The sequence below is a fragment of the Arctopsyche grandis genome, chromosome 10 (assembly GCF_051622035.1).
Source record: "Arctopsyche grandis isolate Sample6627 chromosome 10, ASM5162203v2, whole genome shotgun sequence".
Lineage (NCBI taxonomy): Eukaryota > Metazoa > Arthropoda > Insecta > Trichoptera > Hydropsychidae > Arctopsyche > Arctopsyche grandis.
Window position 1 is genome coordinate 7184134 of NC_135364.1, and position 25841 is coordinate 7209974.

Here is a 25841-nt window from a genome sequence, read left to right on the forward strand (position 1 = left end):
TTTCCCGAATTATTATCGTAAGTGAAACGTAAAGGAGGTATGTAAAAAGTAATACAATTTTAATACAAGAGATAAAATTGAATATTTTAATAAAAAAATACAATTCCGCAAATAAGTCAAAGTGCAGGAACAGGCTCCATGCCACACCAGATATTAGAATTCAACTTACCAATATTGTGCCTGATATAAAAAAGATATGCAATTCAAGGACTCAAAATTATCAAAGTCATTAAGTGCTTTATCTATATATATATATACAAAAATTATTGTCTGTCTGTCTGTGTGTCTCGAATAGGCTCCTAAACCATTAAACCGATTACGATGGAACTTTCAGGATTTGTTGTATGCATGTCCGAGACGATTACTTTGAAAAAAAACGGGAAAAAACGGGAACGGAAACGGGAAAAACGGGAATGAGTGTCATTGCAACGCAATCATTTCAAATGCATTTGCTGCCTGCGTTTTTCCGACAAATGGGAACGGGAACGAGTATGGGATCGGGAACAGGAACGGGAATTGCATGCGCTATTGTGGCATTGCAACGCATGCCGGGTTCAGCTAGTTTATTCATATTTTTATCTATATATTATAATTTTATATTTTAAAATAAATAATGTGTTTAAATAACATTATTTTTAAATTTTTACTAGTAGGAATTACCCAACCTAAAAAAAAAGCTAAGTATTCCATTGCAGAAAACGTTTGAGAAACCCTGTATTAGATAACAGATGAATAATTGTAATAACGAAAATAATTTGTTGCCAATTATGTATAATCTATAGATCGTGTAGATGACCTTAGCTTTATAAATCTAAAAATATTTATGTGAACTATCAAAGAGTACAAACATACATTCATATTATATAATAGGACAATTTTACATTCACAGCAATTGAATCACTCGACATAATAACAATAAGGAAAATTGACTTTACGATTACATACAGTGCGAACGAACGGTATCATACCACCGAATATATGTAGTTCCATTCGCGCAATTAAACTTTCGATGATCAAAAATGATTTTCAACTATTGAAACGAATATCTGTATGCGAGATACGGTCGTTAAAAACACCGTGTATGGAAATTTTAATATAAATTCAACACGATGTTGCACGTCGATATACAACTACTGCTGAAACAGTCTGTTATGGATTGTTATAACAAACGTCATTTCCATGTTTTACAACAATGGCCGTTACAACGTTCAGTATTCAACTACGATTTTACGCGTATCGTGCGATGATTTTTTTTCAACAAAACTCTCTGACTAATCGACTATTAGCACGCTGAAAAAAAAATACGTCTTAGTGTTTCGCGAATAATTGAGTGGAATAAACTTGTTCTTAGGCGGGTAATGGAATAAACGTTTTCCTTTCCTCGCTCAGGACTTATTAGCGTTGGTATAATTTCAAACGCATTTTGTTTTCCCCGAGGAAAAATTAACGGAGCGAAGTACGCGTACGAAATTTTCAAGTGAATTTAAATTTTATAATGCCTTGAATCATCTCCGCAATGTATAACAGCGACCAACTTTTGCACTATATTGCGGTCGTTGGAATATGATTGTATGCGCGTTTATTATTTATCAGTGAAAGGTCCATTGTTGACGCGCATTCCATATAAGTTTTACGACCGCGACTTTTCTCATCGATAAAATATTTATGTGTGAACACACACACACATACATTTTATCTTATTCATTTATCGACGCAGATATAATCTCTTAAGCGCGACAATCAGATAAAGATGTAAAACATTTTTTTTTGTTATTATTCGATAAATTCAATCGTCGTATTACAATTGTGTGCCATATCTGCATCACTCGGCGTATGTGATCTGTGGTGTGAACACACTTTGTGTTAATGCATTTGTAGTTTGAGTGATCTGTGACTTGCAATTTTTTGCATACTTGTAACATGGAGATCGATTCAAACATGGAAAACTCCGATTTTAGTGTTATGGACAAAAAAGCTCCGGTTCCCATTGATGATTCCAAGGCCAATGAGAATACGTTTGATGTGAAGAATGAAGATTTGGAGTGCAGCGATGATAATGATGAATTACCGCCAGGTGAAAAGAGGAGGATAATGAAAAATGTGATCGTTGTTAGTTTGGCGTTCATGGTACACTTCACAGCGTTTCAAGTAAGTCGATACTGTTTTTTTTTTTTTTAATTAAGTCTCGTGGAAAATTATTTGCATCGTCCCTTCGGACGTTCAATCAAAAGTGCTTGATTTATTTTTTAAAAGTGTGTAAGGAATTATATGGGGAGGGGGCGTGATTGATAACGCGGATTCGAAAAACTCTTGGACGACGACAAGAGATCGACGAGCTGATCTTTTATTCGCAGAAAATGGATATCCTTTGAAATTTGATCGAAGCAATTCTTCGGCCATTTGTGATCAAAAGCCTATCCAAGAAAGATGAAAGCAATACAGCTCGGCCATTTTTCTCCGGCTTGAAAACACGCTTTGGAACGTGGTTTGAAAAAGTATAAAGTCACTCGGTTTTCTTTTCGTATTATTTATTTGGTTGATACCGGGTCGTGTGGATATGCTTCGCCTTTTGAATTTATCAAATTTCGATCAAGTACGTATCGTAAATTAATATTTGTATATATAATATATGTATAATCTGGAAAGAGACTTTGTACATATGTATGTATCCTTCGTTCGTAGACGACAAATTCGATTTTTTTTTTTCGATTCATATGCGCCAATTCAATTTTTTTCGATTCAAAGGATTCGTAGTTCCCACAGGGGGCGCAAGGGGCGCAGCTCTATGAGGCCCCGCCGGCCAGCCGTATAGGGCACCCTATGGAGCCCTAGAGGGCGCAGACGCCGGGGGCGTACATATAATTTTTTACAAGAGACTTACTATATATGTATGTTTGTTTGTTCGTGACAGTCAATTAAATAAAAAAAAACAAATGAGTATTCAAATAAATTTATATAAAATAAAACTATTCAAATAAATTTAATAAAATGTTTACTATTAGATTAGTCATGTTTGTGGATTATATTATAAATACCGAGCGAAGCCGGGTAATATATTTCAAGTGTTTATTCAGAGGTAATTTTCAAAGGACGCGATATAAAATGGGTACGATTTATCGGTGCATTTAAAAAAAAAACTTTGCTCCTTAGAACGAATCATTTGCGCATTAGAATAAAATAAATAATTTTACAGTGAGTTATAAAAATAAAAATAAAAAAATGAAAAATTTTACATTGAGCAATGTTTTATTTGAAGCATGAAACAAAAAAAATGTTTCGATCATTTAACAATAAAAAAGTGCGCAGTTTAGAGTAAAATTGAAAAAATTCCATGATTTCAACCACAAATAATTTTTTAGTTTATTCACAAATTCTTATCTCGTTATCATTATTTATATTAAGCACCTATAATACATATAGGTTGGTTTTTTTTTCAATTGCTATTATTTTCTTTAATATATTAAAAATTATTATTAAATTGCACATTTATATTTTTAAATGATATAATTTTATGAAATGCATACGTCTCCATACAAAATTTCTTGAATTAAATCATTGTCCATATAATATAGGTATAAAAGTTTTGATTACATTTGAATTATCAATTTCAAGGTCAATTTCAAATTCACCGATCATGAATATGATTTTAAAAAATGTTCTAAATATAATTTATGTTGTCAAAACTAGTATTTTAACTATAACAGATTATATTTTAATATTTAAACTTAAATAAAGTAAATTTAAATTCGACTTATCCTAAAATATTGTAAATCTGCTTCAACTTCAACTACGTCCCTGGTTTAGTTATGTAAATCTTTTCAACATAAATTCACTTTTAAGCATGCCATTGTACATACATATATTCAAGTACTTACACGCATATATCGTATAAAGCTCTTTCAATGTTACTTTTTGAAGCGAAGCTTGTGATTGATCGATTTCTTTTTCATAGGGGCCACATTTTATACGAACTTTTTCAGACTTGTTTATTGAAATTATTTTAAACCTATATATTTTTAATATCTGTATATCTAAACTCTTACAATGGAAAATTCTATTCAGTTCATGACAAAAGTGCGTAAGTACATACATATTCGACATGAATGAACAGTCTTTCAGTATCCAATATACATATGTTGTAATAAATACAATAATTACAATTTTTACTTAAAAACATTGCTTCATTCAAATATAACAATATAATATGTATATTTTATTTCAAATAAATATATAAATATGTTCTTCTTTTTTCATGCATAGTATACACACATACGTAAATTAAAATCGTCAAAATTTTCACTGAAAATTGAGTATGATTTCCACGCGTGTAGCATTTTCATCAGAAGCGATTCATCACAATAACTAATTTTTGAAAAACGGATTCCATTTTGTCAATAGAATTAATGTCCCCCTCAAAAAACAATAATACCAACCGACATTTGAATTGATAACCTTTCAACCGTCACATTTATGAATGTACGTATGTATAGTATATTTTTTACAAACGTCAAACAACAAAAGCAAATATTGTATATTTTTCAATTTTATCTTTAAAATAGGCCCTAAAATTTTAACAAACTAACTTAACCGTTTCGGATGTGAGAAATTGACAAAGTAATGTTTCAAGTTTGTGAAAAATATTCCAGACTCAAATGTATTTCTGAAAACTAATGCTAAAACAAGTTAAATTAAATGAATGAATTTTAGTAACTTTTTTTAATACATAATAGACCATGATGCCACTTTCGGGTTGCCCCTGAGCGACATCTATGATATTAAACTTTTACATATATAACTTTAAATATTATAAATTTTGAAATCATATTCAAATAGTGATGAAAAGTATGTAGTAGGAAGGAAGGTTTTGCTAATTTGATTAGGAACCGTTCCAGCAATGAAACCAGATAAATTGGCAAACTTTGATAGGAAACGATTGACTTGGAGTCACAAATATCTAAGTCTGGCCAGCAGCACTGTAGAAATACTCAGAATAAATTCCTTTCAATCGAGGCCAACCCGCAGAATCTAACCCAGCAACCTCTCAGTGGTTAGCATTAACGCAACTACCAAGCAATGCTGTTGGCTTATTTAAAAAAGTATTAATTTAAAAAAATAAATACATTATATTCCGTCGCGTATTTTTTTTGTATTATTGTATTTGTATGCAATACTTGTTTATTGTATTTTGTATGCATGTATTTATTCATTTCAATCGATATTTATTCATTAACACTTAGATCGAGTACTAACCGTTGCTTTTGCGCACTTTTTTTCAATGGGGGGGGGGGGTTGGCCCTTACAGACAAAAATATATCTACTTTGTAAATTGATATTTTTTTCATTGGAGTTTATTAAGGAAAAGTTTCTTAATCGACTTTAAATTTCTAATCTTATAATTTATTAATATTAAATTATAATTCTTATAATCTTCTAATGTACTATGTTCTGTATGTACAAATAGCCAATAATTCGTCGATACTGGATGTACAAATAGCCAATAAATCGTCGATACTGTATGTACGAATAGCCACAACCTAAATAAAAAGATTGAGAAATGTTCAATCTACCAGATACTTTATTTCAAATTTGTTACATAATAAGCATATTTAACATATACTAAGCACACATTAGACACACACACCAACAGCCTGATAAAATATAAACGAATCTTAATTAATTTTCTAGGGAGCCGTCAATCTGCAAAGTTCCATAAACGCCGATGGAGGTCTGGGAACAGCTTCATTAGCCTCCATATACGCGTCGCTAATCGTCTCTAACCTTTTCTTGCCCGTCGTCATGATAAAGTAAGTATATACTACATATATAATATAAGTACATGAGCACATATGTTTGTGCGTTACACAAGAGTTACATAATTTTAATCTAGCCACGCCCTTGGTATGGGTGCGCACTCGACTTATTAACATCGCTGAGATTGAGAAAACTTAACCGAAAAAGCTTTAGGCCTCTCGACACGCGTTATTGCACTCGAGCAGGTGGTTTTACAGGGGCGTGCCTCGGGGCTTACGATCGTGCCGTAACTTCATCCCCCTCAGCCAGCATCCCAGAGAACGAGGGCTTATCTCCGAGTTGCGAATATTTTCCGCGGCAGGTTTTCCCTATGAATATAAATAACGTTACTTTCTCTCCTCCTTGTAGGAGCCGTCTCTATACTAACCCTTTAGCGACCGAGCGTGTGTAGCATATGTCCGATGGCTAACGGTGCGCAGCCGGAAAATTGCCTAATAAAACATTTCTTTTGTACACTATAATACTTTTTTCGTTGAATTCATAGCGCCGACTTGATTAGGTCAGCTCGGTAATTTTTTTTCTTTATATTATTTTAAATAGTTTAACTCATATATGCGTCTAAAGGGTTCCGTAACAAATTGGAATAATACAATTTCTTTGAATAAATTAATATATCTATTCTAGTGAGATAGTGTGAAATAAATAGCCCTATAACTGTTCAAATATGTAAACTATGAAGCTAAGTAGGCGTGGAAAGCAGGTGCAATAATAGCCAGCAATAATTGTCATCAAGTCGATCTGACAGTTGATTCTGATGAAATTTTGATATTTTTTTTAGTGTCCAATTATTCTAGCAATATGTCTGAGACATTTACTGACTTTAATTAGAATTAAACTCTGTATGTAGGTAAAATATCAAAGCGATGGGAAAAATAGAGTGATTTAAAATTAGCACACAAATATTGTGCCTCGTACACCCTAGGGATTGCAATTTACCATTTGGTAAATGGTAAATAGTTTTTCCTACTATATCAGTATTTACAATTTTATTTAATTTGGTTAGTAATCATAGTATTATATTATTCTAATGTTAATGTACATAATAATCGGAAATAGAGCTCAAAAACCTATTTACAATTCTTATAAATGCTCATAATACATCTAATACATAATATTAATTAAAGACTCTCTAAAGTCGATGACCTAAAGCAGATTGTGTTCAGGTAATCTGTATCTATACCTGAAGGGTATAGACATTTTGTTGTAATCACCGAGACTCTTCACAAGTGTGTTAGTATGGTTATTAGTGATTCTGTCATATAATCTACTGGTTATTTTGTTAGTAATGTCTGTAACAAACGGAATATTATATAATATGGCATGCAGTGTTTTCAAGTTAGTATATATGGGTGTATTATAAATTATTTTTAGGGATTTATTTTGTATTACTTGGAGCTTGGAAAGGTTAGTATTCGAGGTGTGCCCGTGATAAAATAGTTTCCGGTAATTACCGGTAAAATAAAAATTTACTGGTATTTATACTGGTATACCGTTATACCGGTATTTCAATCCCTAGTAAAGTCAGTGAAACTAGTAAAAATCTTGTAAAATATATATACCAGAAATGCTTTCACTTTATACTAAAATATCTTTTAAATATATTTTATTTTTTGATGAAAGTAAATTTTATAAAATGGCTACTAAACAACTTTATCTAATGTATAAAGTTTCAGATTTATTTCAAAAAACTTTTAAAGGAATTAAAAGAATTCATAATATTTTACAAGGATGTGTTCAAAGATTTGTTTCTGAAGAATGTATCTTCGAGTTCAAAGAAAATTTTCAATCGAAAGGTAGTATAATTTCCAGTTTTGTTTCAAACTCAAATAAAGCTTTTCATATAAAATATTGGATGTATCATTTATTGATCGATATATAAAAACCGATGTCTATTGTAAAGGTTAATTGAGAAGGTCGTTATTTCTATAAAAAAATCATAAACCGTTATCAACATCGCTTTCAACATCATTTATAAGCAAAAATAGCTTTTTATAGAATATTTGTATTTCACATATATGTACATACTATGATACAAACATTGGGAAAAATAATCTATAGTGAACAAGAAATATTTTGATTGCAATAATGTAAATAATATTGTTCTTATTATATGTATAGAAATAGAAAATAAGTATGGGTTTGTTAATATGATTATACTTTTTTCAAATAACTTTTCCTTTGTCGCTTTTTTCAATATCTTTGAGTTATGAATCTTCCCGGAGAATAAATAGGTTCATCAAAAAAATATGCCGCCAAGCAAGTTAAAGTTGATTGATCGCTTTATAAATTTGAACCTTATTGAATATTTCACAATACACATAATATATTTGACTTTTCTATTTCTGTATGACACCCAGACTCAAATCTTGACATGATGAATCGAAAGTATAGGCATTTAATATCTTATAAAAGCCCATTTAATAATATTATATTGGAATTTATCATTCCTAGAACGACACGATTAATAAAACAATAATCCGGTGATGACTTGAATTTTTATTTAATACTTATATATTTGTTTTGTTTAATTTTAATTATTTTGTTTACTTTGCTTATCTCTGTCCATATTAATCAATTATATATTATTATAAGTGACTTCTGAATTTCGCATTCCTGATAAACAAAAGCAAAGAACGGTCGCAATCGAATGACACACCTACAACACGTTAATTAAGATAAGCGCTGTATATTTTATTTTATCGTATCTCGTATCTCATATCTCGTATACAAATATGTAATGATGGAAAATACAGGCAAATTGGCGAATTCTAAATATCTTACGTATCTATGCGATATCCACATAATACAAAGGTATGATCATGCGATCAATAACTAATACGATAAGTAATTTACATCGTAAATATTATCGAAATCCACTTTATCGAAAATGCTATTAATCGCTTTTGGTCGTTAACTATAATGTACATAGCCTTTGTGTTCCCTTCATGCTAAAATGTCGATATTTTGTGTGGGTGATGATATTATTATACATCGAGGACAATATATAGGTAAAATGTTGTATATATGTTTAAAAATTTTCAACATTGATGTAAAATCATCGCCAGAGGCTATAAATTCAATTTCGTAGCTTAGACGGAGAATCTTCTCTGGGTCAGAAGCCCTTGCCCCCAAAGAAATGGTTATTGGCTTATGACTGATCTTGTAGATCATTTCTCAATACCAGACAACCCTTCGGCATCACCGACGATCCCCTTTGCAATTTCGACCCAGCTTTTCACCATAAAGGGGAACCTTCTTTCTGCGCTGCGTTTTCCACTAAAATCTTGCAATCTATTTCTCCATAATCCTACTAACGGTCAATCATTTTCCTTTCTTTGTGTTTTATGTATTTTTTTTCTTCCTCTATCGCTTTCTTCATTTTTTTTTATTGTTGTTTTACATCGACGAGTCGTCTCCATGCTGTGCCGCTGTGGACCACTCTGGTGCGTGGCAGTAATTTTTATCAAAGGAAATTCACTCGCTGAAAGAAAACCCACTTTTCGCGTTCGACGAAGCGTGAAAATGTGTTCAGTTCGTTCCCCATTAACTATGATGTAAGCAAGTTTATTTAGTCGAAATTTCCAAAGACGGATACAATATAATATTATATTATATAATATAAAATAAATATATAGGAACTTTAATAGTATTTTATAATACAGACAGATACCTCCATAATTTCCATCTAGTTATTTTGACAACCCCAAGAGACAAAAAAGAAAAAAAAAGTCAATACCATAATGCTCAAAATAGAACCGTGCACAGACTTCTGCCCGAATAGACACGGACGTTAGGCCGACGGACGTTAAGCTGTCGGACGCTTGGCTGACGGACGTTAGGCCAACGGACGCTGGGCCGATTGAAAGTTTGAATTGCTTTAATTTATTTCTAATCAGCAGTGGAATACGAATTGCTGTGAATGATGAAGATAAATAATATAAAAAGAAAACATCGTTTTATAAGATTATTTTTTTTTAATTATAATATAATTGCTTTGGTACAAATAACACATAAATAAAAAATAAAATAAAATTCAATAATGACGCACACATTCTTTTACATATTTATCATATGAAACGATAAAAAATAAATAAGTGTGTATCAATATTATTCAAAACTCACTAAAAATAGATACATACATTATTCAAAACTCACTTAGATTTATCATTAAAATTTGATGAATTTAGGTAGTTAGGTCGTCGTCAATGTCGTCGGCCTAATGTCCTTTCGACTAAATTTCTGTCGGCCAAACATCCCTCGACTAATTTCCGTTCGTCCAAGCGTCCGTCGGCCTAGTGTCCGTCGACTAAGTGTCCATTCGGTCAATAATCCGTCAACCAATAGAACATTTGCATGTACATATTTATACTCTATGGAAAATTGATATTAAATAAATTATAAAAATTGGTTTGTAAAGTTTACAAATCTTATGGAAAATGCACTGAAATTGTACAATTTATTTATTAAAATGGTTGGTATAATATATCTTGTCATACAATTTTTTAGTTAGGCATTTGTTAATGAAACTATGAAGAACAATCGTGGTTTGCTGAAATTTCATATGTTAAACTATGTACATACATAGTTAGTTGAAAATTTATTATTTTTACTATCGTCGCACTTTAGCTCGGCTATTTTAATATCACCCGGAAAATTCGAACAATGTTTCAGGCGGATCAGTTTCATAACGTTGATTTATAGCGAATGACTCATTCAGTGGCGTTTATCAACAGTTGTTACTCATGTAGCAAACCTCATACATACGTACGTCCATAAATTACTGTAATAAATTTTTATATTCAGATAAGTCTGCAGTACTTTTTAACAACACGAACGATTCGCTGAAAAAAAGAACATCCATATTCATAAATGAAAACATAAACCTGGAGTAGTAAAATAAGATTAACCTGCTGCGTTATAACAGTCACTGGCTTACAAAGATTCAGATTGAATCATTGAACTAAGCAACAGCTTCATTTATTACTATAATTTATGATACTTCATTCAAATTTTAAATTGACTAATATTATAAATCATTATGATTAATATTTCTATGAGTCAATCTTGCTGTATTTAACAATTTTATCGATATGCTTCATTTTATATTTATAATTTAATTCGGCTTTTGCTAAAGTGTACCCTCACGAATAGACAGATAGCTCTACATCAAAAATCCCGATTGGTTTTGCAATATTAAATATTTTCAATGAAAAGATCTTAGCTTTCTTCCGATTTTATAATAAAGAGGAGTCGCTGACCTATATAGTCAGAGGGTTGTAAAATCTTAATCTATTACATAATTTTATACACTTTACATTATACACACACTTAAATTTGTTTTTTCGTTTTTATTTCAGTTGGCTGGGATGCAAATGGGTAATAGCGGTCTCTTTTGTGGCCTACATGCCCTACATCGTCACGAATTTCTTCCCTTACTTCTACACGATGATTCCTGCAGGTTTGATCGTCGGCTTCGGTGGAGGCCCTCTATGGTGCGCCAAATGCACGTACCTAACAGTGGTCAGTGAATTTATTGGAAATTCTATATATATAGTGTGTATGTATTCGTGTTCAGCCCTGGGGTTTTGCGATTTATAGTTCCGTTTTAAATTCTCCTCTTGCACTCGCGCCCGTCACTTCACATAAACCCTAATGGACGTTGCAATTCGCATCTCCTACATCACAATTTAAAGCATGTATACGTAGCTTCATCTAGAGAGGTGCTCGATGCCATATTTATATACGATGACATTTTTGAGTCAAATTGTGTGAGGAATAAATTGCTGACTAATTAACCTTTGAAGGACGGAGCGTCGAGATCAAACGAGTGTCCCGAACCGGAGTCGAATAAGACCTCAGTATTTTTTAATCAAAATACAGCTTTTCTCAATTCAAGTGGGTTAAATATATGTATGTATATCTTATTAATCGTTTAATAAACCAACATAAAAAATTTTTAGTCCTATAGCATGTTTTTTTTGTCTATTTTTGTATTAAAAAATAACGACAAGCATCAACATGCAAACTCACATAGGTAAAGCCAACAGTCGACTGCATCTCAATACCAATCAATACCACGCGCCAAAAGCGACGAAAACAATAACTGTCTCTTTCTCTCAAATTGATTCATCGATCAACAAGAATATGCAATTGAACAGTCAAAAACATGACTTATCGCTACCGCCTTTAAATCATACTTTGGAACGTAGAAATGTATAAATGTATTTTTTTACAATGTACCCCTTTTCTAAATCTTACAAAATATATTAAAATATTTTTTTTGAAGTTCATTCAAGGAATACAAGAAATATAGGGTGTATAGCTTCGAAAACCACATAGTTATTACGAAAAACGTAAAAATTGGGGCACTTCCATACCCCACTTCGGTGAGGGAAGGTTAATAAGACTGCTCGTCCTATGTACGTTTGTACGTATTTGAGGTGAAAGAAAGGTGAATTTTCAAAGTGCATGGATTGAATGGTTTTGAAATGTAAAGGTGGTGTTGCGTTTTGTATGTATGTCTGAATTTTACATTTTCCCGAGAATCGACAGTCCCACAACACCGTCTGAATTCTGAAGTTCTAGTAAAATCCAGTGGAAATGTGCCAGTGTAAAATTTTAAGTTTGCAACTCATAAGTAATGCAGTATTGAAATTTGTTCAATTTAGTTTTATTCTGTGTTCGTTGATAGAAATATTATGTATTAAGGCCAGTGCTATATTTCAGAATAATTTTCGGAACAGAGACGTGTTTTGTTGGAGTTTTTTAATGTTCACACGAAGTTCATCTTCTAGCTTTTCTGCATGGAAAAAGTTATGTCTTTAATATTTGCTAAATAAAAATTGATTTTATCTGAAGTTTAAGATCACTAAAATAATTCAAATCGAATATTTGTTGAACACATACTCGTGAGCATGTTACGAATTATCTACCATCAAAGACGATGATCGATTATTGATTTCACTTTTACTTTCAGCATTGGAGTACATATATGCTAATTGAAAAAAAACTGAAATAATGTTTACAATATGTATTTCAATATCCATGCTCACAATACATCATATATCTATTTTAATAGCCACTGATCTACTGATCATTTTCTATATTACATTTTTTTTGTTAGTTTTATATTATTATTATTTCAATTTACAGTATACATAATAGGAAAAAAAGCCTCAATAACCTATTCACAATTCTTATAAATGCTCATAATACATTTTATATATAACTAGTATTGTGCCCGTTGATTTCAACGGGTGGCTACGGAAAGAAATTGATACGCGAATTAAAATAAAGTTATAGGCCATTAAAGGTTATATACCATTGTGGCGCATTAAGAATTCCTGTAATGCTACAATGGTCCAAATTTTAAATTAATAAATAAATATGGTATGTTTATATGATATACATATATCCGATATATGTATATAAATATAGTGTAAGGTAATTTATAGGCGCGCGCATATTAAAAAGCTCCCTGTTCGCCTGTCAAAATTATGAATGAATGTGCATGTGTGTACGATCCTACGCAGCGTATCTGACGCTGACGCTACCCGTTCCAAGGCAAGCGCGCTCAATATCAGGAGCAAATATCAAACGCTCCACACCCCTTCACTTCCCCGCTACCCCGCTTCTCCTCCTAGACATACTTCTGGTGTTTTAAAATTTGTTTTTTTGAAATCTTCATACAAACATACATACATCCATACATACATACAAACATCGCGTCCGTTTTTATATTAATACATGTTTTATACATATTACATATGAACTAAATACATTCTAAAGTCGACGATCTAAAGCAGATTGTGCTTAGGTAATTTGAATATACATATGTATAATACATACTTAATATTTGTGCACAAATCATTCTTTGAACAACTTGTTTGACACTTGAGTGCTATAAAGTTGTATATAGCATTGTTCCAAGCAAAATTTTTATGTAACAACAAATCATGAAATATTGACAAAACTTTGATACTGCATTCAAATTGGTACTCTCTAGAACAAATTTAATTTGAATACACCTACAATGATGTCCATATATTATATATATATATATATATTGCACAAATGCGAATAATTTAATTTGGAAATTCATGTTATTTTACTTACTAGGTAGCCGGTGCTTATTCGAAACTGACTGGCATCAAGAAAGAAGTCCTAGTGGTTAGATTTTTTGGCCTCTTCTTCATGATTTTCCAATTCGCACAAGTGTGGGGCAATCTCATTTCATCATTGGGTAAGTAAATAATATCGGTAACTACCTTTTATACTCGTTTTACAATCAAACTGCTCACGCACCACTTCATGCAACGTAACCGGAGAGTTCCAATTACACGATGCATTGTTCCGGTAATTATTACATTTGCATATTCGCTCAAAGCCATAGCCTCTAATTTTATTCAGCGAATTTCCGGAAAAAACATTATTTCATTTCCGCAGGCAGAGAGAAAGGGAGACAGAGAGAGAGAGAGAGAGGTTTTAGCAGAAGGTTGACATTGAAACCCAATGATTCTGTAGCTCTATTCGAGCAGAACAAAGATAAATTTTATTCAGTCGTAAAAGTGTGATATTATTACATATGTGTTAGAGGTATTTCTTAATTTTGGTATAAATTTACCGACGGTAATGACACGGTAAAATTAAACTGTGTCCTAAGCCATTTAACTCGACACGGAATTACGGTATGTTCGTTAAACCCTTTTAGTCCATTTCTGCGCACGCCCATAAGTCTGGGCGAAACACTTGAACCGAAATAAAACGCGTTTTAATTACAGACGTTGAACGTTCTGGAAAAATCCGGAAAACTTTAGGTAAACACACGGTGTTTAATTTTAATCTGAATGTTACGAGCGAAAAATAAAACCATTTGTGTCGGGAGTATATATGTATGTATGAACGCACGAATACAATGTGGGTACTTTCAATATTGAAACTGAATATATAATAATTACTACAATATTCACTTCGATGAATCTATTAAATTTTCACGCGTATTTCAAACGATACCGTTTTGCATTTTATCTCTTTTTTTCAGCTTCATGAATATGCATGCAATAATAAAGCGTATGCGAGGCGATTACGCAGAAATCCTCTTAGTGAAACATTTACGAAGAGACAGATGAATGTTGCTTCTATTACCTTTTTTTAAAATATTTTTTGAACGATTTTTCCGTAAAATAATACATCTAAATATAAAAAAACATATATACCACATCGTGGAAAATTTACATCAATTTTAACGGATTATATCATCAATTTTTCTCTCGTGCTTTATCAATACAAAATCAAATTTCGTTTTTATTAAATTTAACATAACTGAGTAAAACGTGGATTACTATATTCTAAATAACTTGTATTGCATCAAAATAGATTAGCATCAACCTTACAGTTTTGTAAAATAGATAATTTCTTTAAATTAATTTCTAATGCCTTCTCATGGATTTTGTATGATATGTACATAGATAGAGTTCAATTCGGTATGATATAATAGAAAATGATGGTTTGTATCGCTGAAATTCTGTGGAATTTTATGAAATCTGAATGCTTTTTTGTGGAATGTAGAATATGCATAAAAATCGAAAAAATATATCTCAATCTCAAATTAGCACAACAGTGTACATATGTATATATGTACATACATACATGTGATTGAATTAACATTAAAAAATTGCACTCTTTTACTAATACTAATTACTCATTTTTTTATTGTTTAATACTATAAGCTTCGACTCACAAAAGTATACATAAATATTGTTGCGTATGAAAGGCCAAAGTCGCTTCACAACAATGATTCAAGAGGTCTACAAGAAACCGCCGTTCACTCCAGAATAATCTGATCTACCGTGTGTACCCCGTTATAAAGGACAAATTGCCCAGCATAGCATCCCCGATCCGTTGGCCTGTCTATTGTCTAGGCACGTAGGTCTACCCGCACTCGCCCCGTTCTGTGTAAGCCCCAGCGTATCCTTTGTTCGAGCACTTACTGAGTACCTTTATTCTAATCCGGGGTATCTATTGTTCACCCAAGAATGCACTTAGACATTGTATACTCTCCCCCATATTCCCACGTTACAATATTATAAATACATCCTAAATCTATGTATGAAAACCATTAAATATGAATATATATGTAATACCAAATGTGAATTTTTTACATTTAATTTTTATAGCACATTTAAAACATAAATCATATTAGTCCCTCATTATATGTATGTATACATTGTATAATATTCTTTAATTGTGAACTATGAAATTATAAACCGTACTTTCGTCACAAAGAGCTGGCATTATACAGTATGAATTCAAGAGCATAGTTTCGCCCACCGAATATGTATGTAGGTACGAACCGTTTAATGCCATTCGCCAAACATTGCGGAACCGGTCATTCCGCAATGAGAATACAATAACATCAAACGTTATTAAATATACATATAAATAGACGCGTCTAATATCTGTATATTGTATACACATTCCATGCGGTCAAGATAACGCGATCGTTTAGCGTCTCCCACTGTGCTGAAACAATCACGATTCAAACGGCTTCATATACTGTTTGATCTCCTCGGTCGGGAAATCACCTCGTTATTATATACATACAAGTAATAGGATTAAGGGTATTTTTATTAAACATATATTATACGTACAGGGAATATCACGAGTGTGTGGAAGGTCGTCGGTGTTTTCGATGACTCCGTACTTTTCGCGGATGCTCTCTTGTGCCGGAAAAGCGTCGATTTTTGATAGGTGGTGGTGATAAGCTGATGTGGGTTTTTTGCGTGTGAAGTTGTTTTCGGTGATAGTAGGTCAACGTGGGTGTAATACCGAGGGGATGTAATTTTATTTTATTTAGGTTATCTATATATTTATGTATGTAGACATGTGATTTTTTTTATAGATTTTGATCTCTGTCTTTTTATGTTACGTTAGTGGTTTTTCGAGTGCTTTTGAAAAAATGTTATTTTTTCGACTCAATGAAAGTTGGTGTGTGTTTTAGATGTACATAATCTTTTGGATAATCCTGGCGTAATCCAAACTGTCAAAATACTGTACGTTTGAAATGTTTGGTAAAGCTTGTATATTTCTAAACGTAACCCCAACTACTACTACCTATGTATGTACTACTCAAATTCAATGATGGTTTATTACTCAAATATATATATATATATACATACAGACACCTACCTATCTTAGGACATGTTAAATATATCTAGTTATACATATATCATAAATATACATATATATAATATATATTTATCATAAATATATATATAATATATATTTATGATATATATCATATACATATATATATATATATATATATATATATATATATATATATATATATATATATATATATATATATATATATATATATATATATATATAATATATATTTATGAAAATGACAAAAAGTCAGTCGTGAATGATAGGTCAATTACGCTAAACTACATATGTTCAAATACTTTGCCTTCCAAAGAACCGTCAATGTCGAATATAAATTTGTATGTCAAACATACAAATTTGAGTGTTAATATTTATCTACGTGTCAAATAAAATGTCAAGAAATGATTTTTATTTAAATTTACAAACGTATGGAATTCGTTACATTATAATATTATATATTCATAAATAATTGTTCTTGTCTTTTGGGTGTCAATTTGTAAATCTTGTACATATAAATTTATTATATAAGTCGTCTACAATTCTAAAAACCTTAAGTATTTTCAAAATGCTTTGTAGAAATGATTTTTTATATCAACTCATTACGGACTGAATTTTTCGAAAACTCTCTACTAGAATCCACATCATTTTTGCCAAGCAACAGTAAAAATAATAGGTTTTGTAAATTAAATATTTTTCCTAAGCAATTGAATTGAAAATTGGAAAACAGCTTTTCTCAATTCAAATGGGTTAAATATATGTATATCTTATTAATCATTTTATAAACTGACATAAAAATTTTTTAGTCCTATCGCATGTTTTTTTGACTATTTTTGTATTCAAAAATAACGACAAACATTGACATGCAAACGCAAATAGGTAAGGCCAAAAGGCGACTGCATGACTCAATAGCCACGCGCCAAAAGCGACGAAAACAATAGCTTACGAAAATATAGCTGTCTTTTTCTCTCGCATTGATTCATCGATCAACAAGAATATGAAATCGAACAGTGAAAAACATGACTTATCGCTACCGCCTTTAAATCATACTTTGGAACGTAGAAATGTATAAATATATTTTTATACGATGTACCCCTTTTCTAAATCATACAAAATATATTAAAATTAATTTATTGTAGTTCATTCTAGGAATTCAAGAAATATAGGGTGTATAGCTATGGAAACCATATAGTTATTACGAAAAACGTAAAAATTGGGGCACTTGCATGGAGGTTTAAAAAAGCGTATATGTCTACGGCACATAGTGAGTTAAAATCAAAGAAAAAAAACACCTTGAAAACAAAAAAGAAGAAACACAAAATTAATTTATAATTATTTCCTAATAAAGTATAAATAGATAGTGTATCGTTTTCGTGAGATATTTCATCATTTTCATGTTTTTTTAGAAAATGTGTTTATTTTGAGTATGTAGCCTGGAAAATATTAATTCATATTTTACATTTTGAATAATCAAACGCTAACCGTTGCACTTTGATTTTTAACTTTTTGTTGTTAAATTAATAGCATTCCATGTTTAACAAAATATTTATGAATACAATATAACAGTGACAGCGAATAGACAAAAAAGTCAAGATGTCACGTTATTATGGATCGGAAGGTTTCAAATTTTTTTCCGCGGGAAAAGCCTCGCAACAAGCGGAACCGGAAGTGGCGGCTTCTAAAGCCCCCTCCCATCTTCCGCATCTCCGGATTATAATAACGAGTCATATCCATTAGCCATAGGGATGGTTTACGACACGATCTCAATACGCCCTCAGCACCGTGGCGACGGATACCATTCCGAAAGACCATTATTCGCACGATATAAAATCGGGACGAGTCACGAGTCGTTAAACATATCACATGTTAACTTAAAATCTAAAAGCCAATGAGCCCTAAAACAAAACACACCGCCTCCAATAAATTATGATGCACTCCCCACCAACCGCATCTCTTGGCCGTAATTTGAATAATATGCATGGCAATAATGTCATTAATGAATGATGTTAGCTGGCGTTGGAGAATTAGAGTAATTGGGATTCCAATACCGCTACTATCGAAATCGGTTCTACCGGGCTTTTTTCACAAATTTCGATCTTTCGATACTACCGTTAGTACAAAATTGACGAACGGTAGTACCAAAATATAATAATTTAAATTTATATTAGTGAATTGTTTCGAATTTAAAATAAGATCTTTTATCGGCTAGCTTGTATGGATTAGTCAAAAAATGAGTTAACAGTCAACATCCTTTTTGATAGTCAAATTTGAAATCAAATATACAGTTTGCCGAAACTATCGTACTTTTAACGTACTTTAGTTTTGGACCATTGTGGCATTACAGGAAGAACCTAATGCGCCACAATACCAATGTACATTTTATAAAGAAGAAAAACAAAAAAAATAAATAAGTAAAATACATAAAATAAAAAAAAAAGCAAAAGACTGACTGATTTATAACTGACTGTTAACAATGAGAAGAATTTATTTACTTTTTTTTTAATTCGCGTCATGTAGAAATACTCAATACGTTATTTTGAAATTTATAATTTAATTAATTAAAAATAATTGTAGAAATTATATAATTAAAAAAATAAATTTGATTGCACTAATTGTTCAAATAAACCAATACCGGTATTACCTGTGAGTTTCCTTCGGTAGTACCTACTGGTAATGAAAAATGTCGGTATTTTTGAAATCCTTAATATATGTACATATATATATATATATATATGTATACATCTATCTACATATTTTTACTGAAAACGCATTTTTAATAATGATATGCCCGCATTTTTACTTCTGATTTTCAAATTTCAACGGGTGGTTTTGGAAACTTTTGTGAATTGTGTTACCTTAAAATGTGACGTTATTTGGATACATTATGAGCAGTGTGTTTTAAAGAACATGAAAATAAGAAAAAATACAGTTATAACTCAATTTGGAAAAATTATTAAGCTATAACCGTTCGTATGTGTGCGATATGTCAACGTTTACGAGTTAAATTGATAATTTAATTTGATAATGTCATATGGATTCTAATTTTATTTTATTTACATATATAATTTTAGCTGGTTAGCCAGTTTGCATAGTATATCGTGTAAAATTATCTACTCCCGAAACTATGATCATAGAATACTGTTTGAAATTAATATTTAAGTGAAGTGATATATTTATGTATGTATTACTAAGGGCTTAACTTCCGTTCGTAGTATGTTTCGGTCATGTTATAATTTATTAGTAATGAATAATGAGAAAAGACCAAAATGTCACTGTTGAAAAGTTTGTCAAATGTAAAATATGTTGTGGATTATCTTTTATTTATTAATGGAAGATTAAAATTATTTTTTTGCTGTTAGCTTTTGGTTATGAACAATTTTTAATTGGGTGCCATAAACAAGTTAAATATGTATTATAGACAGCTATCAAATATTATACGAATAATAAAAAATTGTTCGAGCCTTTTATGACAAAAATAGTCGTACTACATATGTATAATCTACGTATTATGAAGCTACTATGTACATATATAAATAAAAATTTTGCTCATTTTCTGTAGATATACATATCTATGAGCTGCCATATTTATAAATTTAGAAATGGTGGTTGCCTAATTTTCAGTTCCAAAAATACTATTTCTGTTTGACTTAATTCACGAATTGTTATCACTTATATTAATTTGATCTGTCCAGAATCTTTGATAAGTAGAATAAAAGTATTACAGGCCAGTCGGATTTTTAAATATTGTTAAACGCAAAATACTATATTTAATGTTTTGCGAGATATTTCTGGATATGAAGAGAAGTGGACTTATGCCACTTAAAAAAATAAAACGGCTCATACATTTATTTCACTTTGTTTGTTACCTACCAACAAACGTATAAAATCAATTCGAAATATAATAATAATATATCAAATTAATGTATTCTTACGATTTTGACGTTAAATTGTTATATTTACAGTCTCTTTAATTAATGTTTTCCTCAAAATAAACACATCCATTATAATATATGTAAATATTTTTATAAGGAAAAATTTGGTATAAATATAATACTAATAATATTAAAAATTATTCATTTTCAGTAGAAAATTTTTCTTCCGTCAAAACCAATTATGTATATTATTGCACGGTGTATTAATGATAATTTGATTATGGAAAATGAGGAAAATGGAAACGAGACGAGGGAAAAATTGTCGATGCCGGAACATTCTCGTCTCCTGTCAATTAATTACATCCTGTTCCGGTCAAAGATGCTAATTTATTTTCGTTGCCAAAAGTCACAGCAAATACCGCCGCGCCCGTAAATACCCTCCCCGAGAGAAAGGGGAAATCGCAAAATACGAAATAACCCCTCGTTCAACCCCCCCCCCCCCCCCCCCAACCATTCTCCCTTGCGTTTTATTACTGAGACATTCATACAAGTACAAATAGAGAGGAAAATTTTGAAGCTGTTTCGTACTCGAAAACGAGCTGGCGTTTTGCTTTCGCTCCTTAATATCGAGTTCGCAATGCCGCCCCGGGGCAAAGGTTTGACGCTCCCGTATGCCAGCTGATGAACATGAGGATATCTCTATATCATCTAGTCATACAAATATATTTCGGAGTATTATATAAATACGTTTCCTTAATCATCATCCGTTGGGTTTCGTACGTATATATATTTATTAGGCACACACTTGGTTTATTTCAACCTCGTTTGAAGCCTTCATGAAAGAAAGATGCATTATGGCTGTTTGATTTTTGAATACATTTTCATTAGCTATGAAATTAAAATCAGTTGGATTAGTGCGCAATCATTATTGAATCTGGGAAATAATCTAAGAGTTTCAGTTTTATATAGATTTAAATTATTCTCGATAATATGTATGCTTAGGCCAGTAAAATATACAATGTGTATTCGTGCATTATGATGTTAACTTGGAGTTCTATAAAAAGTATGAAACTTTTTTTATTTACATGAAATTTTATTTAAATGAAAAAAGGTATTTTCTGTTTTTTTTTTCTCACAAACGATGTATATGACATGTATGTATGTATATGCCTTGGAATACATATTGTATGTGCCAGCGATTATGACACAACAAGTTACCGAATTTATTTTGAAAATCTATCGATTCAGGCTATAATTTGATACCATTTTATTGCGTTCGTTTTTATATGTTCAATATAAAAAAGCGAATTTTAAATATAAATTTTAATTCGTTTACTTAATTTTAAATCAATTAAAATTACGATTTTTTTATAATTTTATGTTTTACCTTGATGCCATTGCGGGTTGATATTTATAACACATATATAAATTTGTATATAAACAATAAACTTGTACATATATAAATTTATAGATTATAAATTTGAAATCATATTCAAATAATGGTGACAAATAGTAGGTAGGATGGTTTTTTCCAATTTAATGAGGAACAGTTTCAAAAATGAAATCAGATAAATTAGCCAACTATGGTAGGATACAATCAAATTGTAGTCACAAATATCCAAGTCTGATCAGCAGCATTGCATAAATACTCCGAATACATTCTCTTCGATGGAGGTTAAGCCATGGCTTGAAACTAAGAACCTCTCGGTGCCTAACATTAGCACAACCACCAAGCTATATTAAATTTACGAGCGCCAATTCATAATAATCACGTTTTATAAAAGGATATTGTTACTTTCAGAAAGGTTTTGAATGAAAACAAATGATATGTTTATGAAACAATTAAAATGATTAAATGCTTAAATGTAATAATATATTTTTGAGTAATTAATAATATAAAAAATAATAGGATTGAATCACTCACAAACACACTTACAATTAATTTTATAATTATTATGACATTGAAAACTTTTTCCACTTTTGTGGTAAAATGTATTTTAATATTTAATCGCAAAGGCTGCCAAGGACGTTTTATGCTAGGAAGAACTGTCAATATCGTACAAATTCAATTTAACATATTACCTTTTTTTCTCCATCGAAAGTCAACATCTCCAACACGGTCGTAAGCTTATTTATTTTAAATGTTTACATTCAATTTTCAGTATTTGCTTCAATAACTCGCAACTCATACAATATTATACACACACACACTTCGTTTGTTGGTATGCGGAATTTACAACCAAAGCGGTGGCCATAAATATTATGACAAATGGCTAGTTTATCTTTAGAATGATTCCACACTGTACCTACGTAGGTATTGTGCCACGAATTCTTATCGAGGAATATTATGGGTATATTGAACGCTGTAATGTGTATATTTGCTGTCGGATTATTGAAAATAAACAATGTGAATTGAGGCGATAAAGCCGAAAGATGCAGCGACGATAAGAGAGGAATGTATTAAAATTTTGCAGTAAATCCGATGGCAGATTATGCCAAAGCCTTCTTGCATTCATTAGTGTTTTATTGGCAAAATAGTCGATCTTATTATTGCGCTGTTTGATTGGTCATTCTGTTAGCTGGTCCTCTTGTTGTATTTTTTTTAATTACTGTGTATTAGTCGAGAATTGTAAAATCTCTAAGATTATGCTAAGACTGTATTTCGAGGCGATGATTAGTATATATTTATAAATAAGTATATTAAATGATAAAATTTCGTATTTGTTACAAATATATATACATCTATACATTTTGATTAAATAAGAGTATATACATATGTATACGTTTTTTAGTAGTATAAATGACTGTTTTTCTAGAATGTATTCATAGGTTCTGAGAGAAAAAATAATCACTGGAGCATTAAGGTCTCGGATGCAGGAACTGCAGGTGCATTTTTCCCATCGAAAGTACTATATTTCTAACATTTTTCCAAAGAAAGTTCCATTTTTCTTTAGAATATTTTTTAAAAGAACAGTTGTATTAGAATTGAAGTATTTTAACAACTATTATACTCTCCTAATATATTATATGTGCATATAAATATATAAAACTGGCAAATTACGTATTTGCATAATTTCTATCAGAAATCAGAATGTAGAGTAAAGTTACATATTTTTAAAATTATTGAAAAAATGGTTTGTATATTCAAATAAAATAAATAAATGATGAATAATATTTGCCAATTATCAGTATTTTTCTGCTTAATATTTAGACAATTTGCATTCATTATCACCGAAAATCAATAAGATAAAGCCGACTTTACTCTGTATTCTTTAATCATCTTTCCTCTGCCTAAAAAACTAATGTTTTATTCATGAAAATTAAATTGGTATTCGCCAAAACGATTTCATTGACGTACATATATAAGAATATAACATAGAGTGGTTCTATTCATTTTCATTCGCAACCATAAATTTTAACCATCCAAGATTTTTTTCTATAGATTAAAACTACATATTAGATACATGCTATTCAATGAAATTTTATATCCAAATTCTTCATCGCTTGCACTTAACAATATGATGCTTTTTTTTTATTTTGACAATAATATAAATTGTAAAATTCACCATTGATACATAATTTATAATATATCGTTTATTTATTATTGTTTTATTTGTTTTTCAGTGCTTGCATCTGGTGAAAAATCGAACAAAACTGAGGTCAATACGATGGAAATTTGTGGGGCCAATTTCATAGCTACCGAATCGGAAGATGCATTGAATGAGCAACCAAAAGAAAAGATTCAAACTATTGCAGGGATTTATTTAGGTTGCATGGTTCTAGCTTGCATTATCGTGGCAGTCGGAGTTGATAATTTATCAAGGTTATTGGAAATTTTGTCACGTTTTAAATCGATGCAAACATTGAACTTTTTGCGCATAAGTTTTTTTTTTCTATTTTTAGGTATGAAAAAAAAAGACAGGGTTCTGGTACTGGCTTGACCGGCATACAACTGTTAGCCATTACGCTAAAACTTTTAAAAGAAAAAAATCAACTTCTCATACTGTGCATAACGATTTGGCTGGGACTGGGACAAGCATTTGTCGGAGCAGATTATACCTCGGTATGAAATTTTTATCTATTTTTATCGCCGGAAAAACTCGAGCAGTTCCTTTAAATAGAAAAAATTTGAGTAAAAAACATTATCGCCATTTTCCTTCTCAGCGTGTAAATTTTACTTTTAATATAATAATTCGAAGGAACATTTACATTTGTCTATCTGAAAACTTTTCTTTTTAAATTTCAAATTCAGACGTATCACACTAAACTTTTACAATCAGAAATATATGTACAGACTAAATAGTGGAATAAATTATAATTATATTTATGATATATATATGTGTATATGAAAATTAATGTCTTTGACTTTTTGTCTGCTATACAAATCTACAGCTTATCAATCTGACATTATATATAATGGTACACACATATACATAGTTTATTGAGTACAAAAATTTAAAAAAAAATACTCGGGACAAAAAGATCTGAAAATCTTACAACTGACCGAGCAATGCCGGGGAATTCAGCTAGTGTACTAAAAATACATATATAAAGATTGATGTTAATTTATTTTTTCGCTCTACAAATTTACGGCTTAAAATTTAAAACTTTGATAAGCTATAATATTTTTCAGACTCGTTGAATTTAGAACGGGTTCAAACCTTAAACCTGGATTTAATCCACTTACAAATCACTCTTTAATTGGCCAAAATATACATGTTATATAAATGTACTTATTCATTTTATTTATTGTTTTTATACATATACGTATGTATATACTAAGAAGGCCTAACAGGTAAATTGCAATGCGCCTTCCTGACCAGTTAAATAAATCGATAGAAATTATATTTTATACAGTATAATAGAGACATCTATGGACAAAATGGATATTACTAATATTTCGAGAAATACATTACATTTTAGAGCATATTTATATATCAGCAAATTCGAGATGCTATAAGCTCGAGAGACAGGAAAGGTTGTCATTTTGGT

At 30.9% G+C, this 25841-nt stretch overlaps 1 protein-coding gene across 1 annotated transcript in view; it reads left to right on the top strand.

The window, feature by feature from the left end:
* Window positions 1-1188: 1188 nt before the first annotated feature.
* The window catches only part of LOC143917948 (UNC93-like protein), a 31470-nt gene continuing 6817 nt past the window's right edge, over window positions 1189-25841 (top strand). The window contains exons 1-6 of the mRNA XM_077439583.1: window positions 1189-2148; window positions 5686-5804; window positions 11169-11331; window positions 13930-14053; window positions 24474-24672; window positions 24753-24912. Of these exons, the coding sequence (XP_077295709.1) occupies window positions 1921-2148; window positions 5686-5804; window positions 11169-11331; window positions 13930-14053; window positions 24474-24672; window positions 24753-24912 (993 nt within the window). The 5' untranslated portion in view covers window positions 1189-1920. The remainder of the gene's footprint in view (window positions 2149-5685; window positions 5805-11168; window positions 11332-13929; window positions 14054-24473; window positions 24673-24752; window positions 24913-25841) is intronic.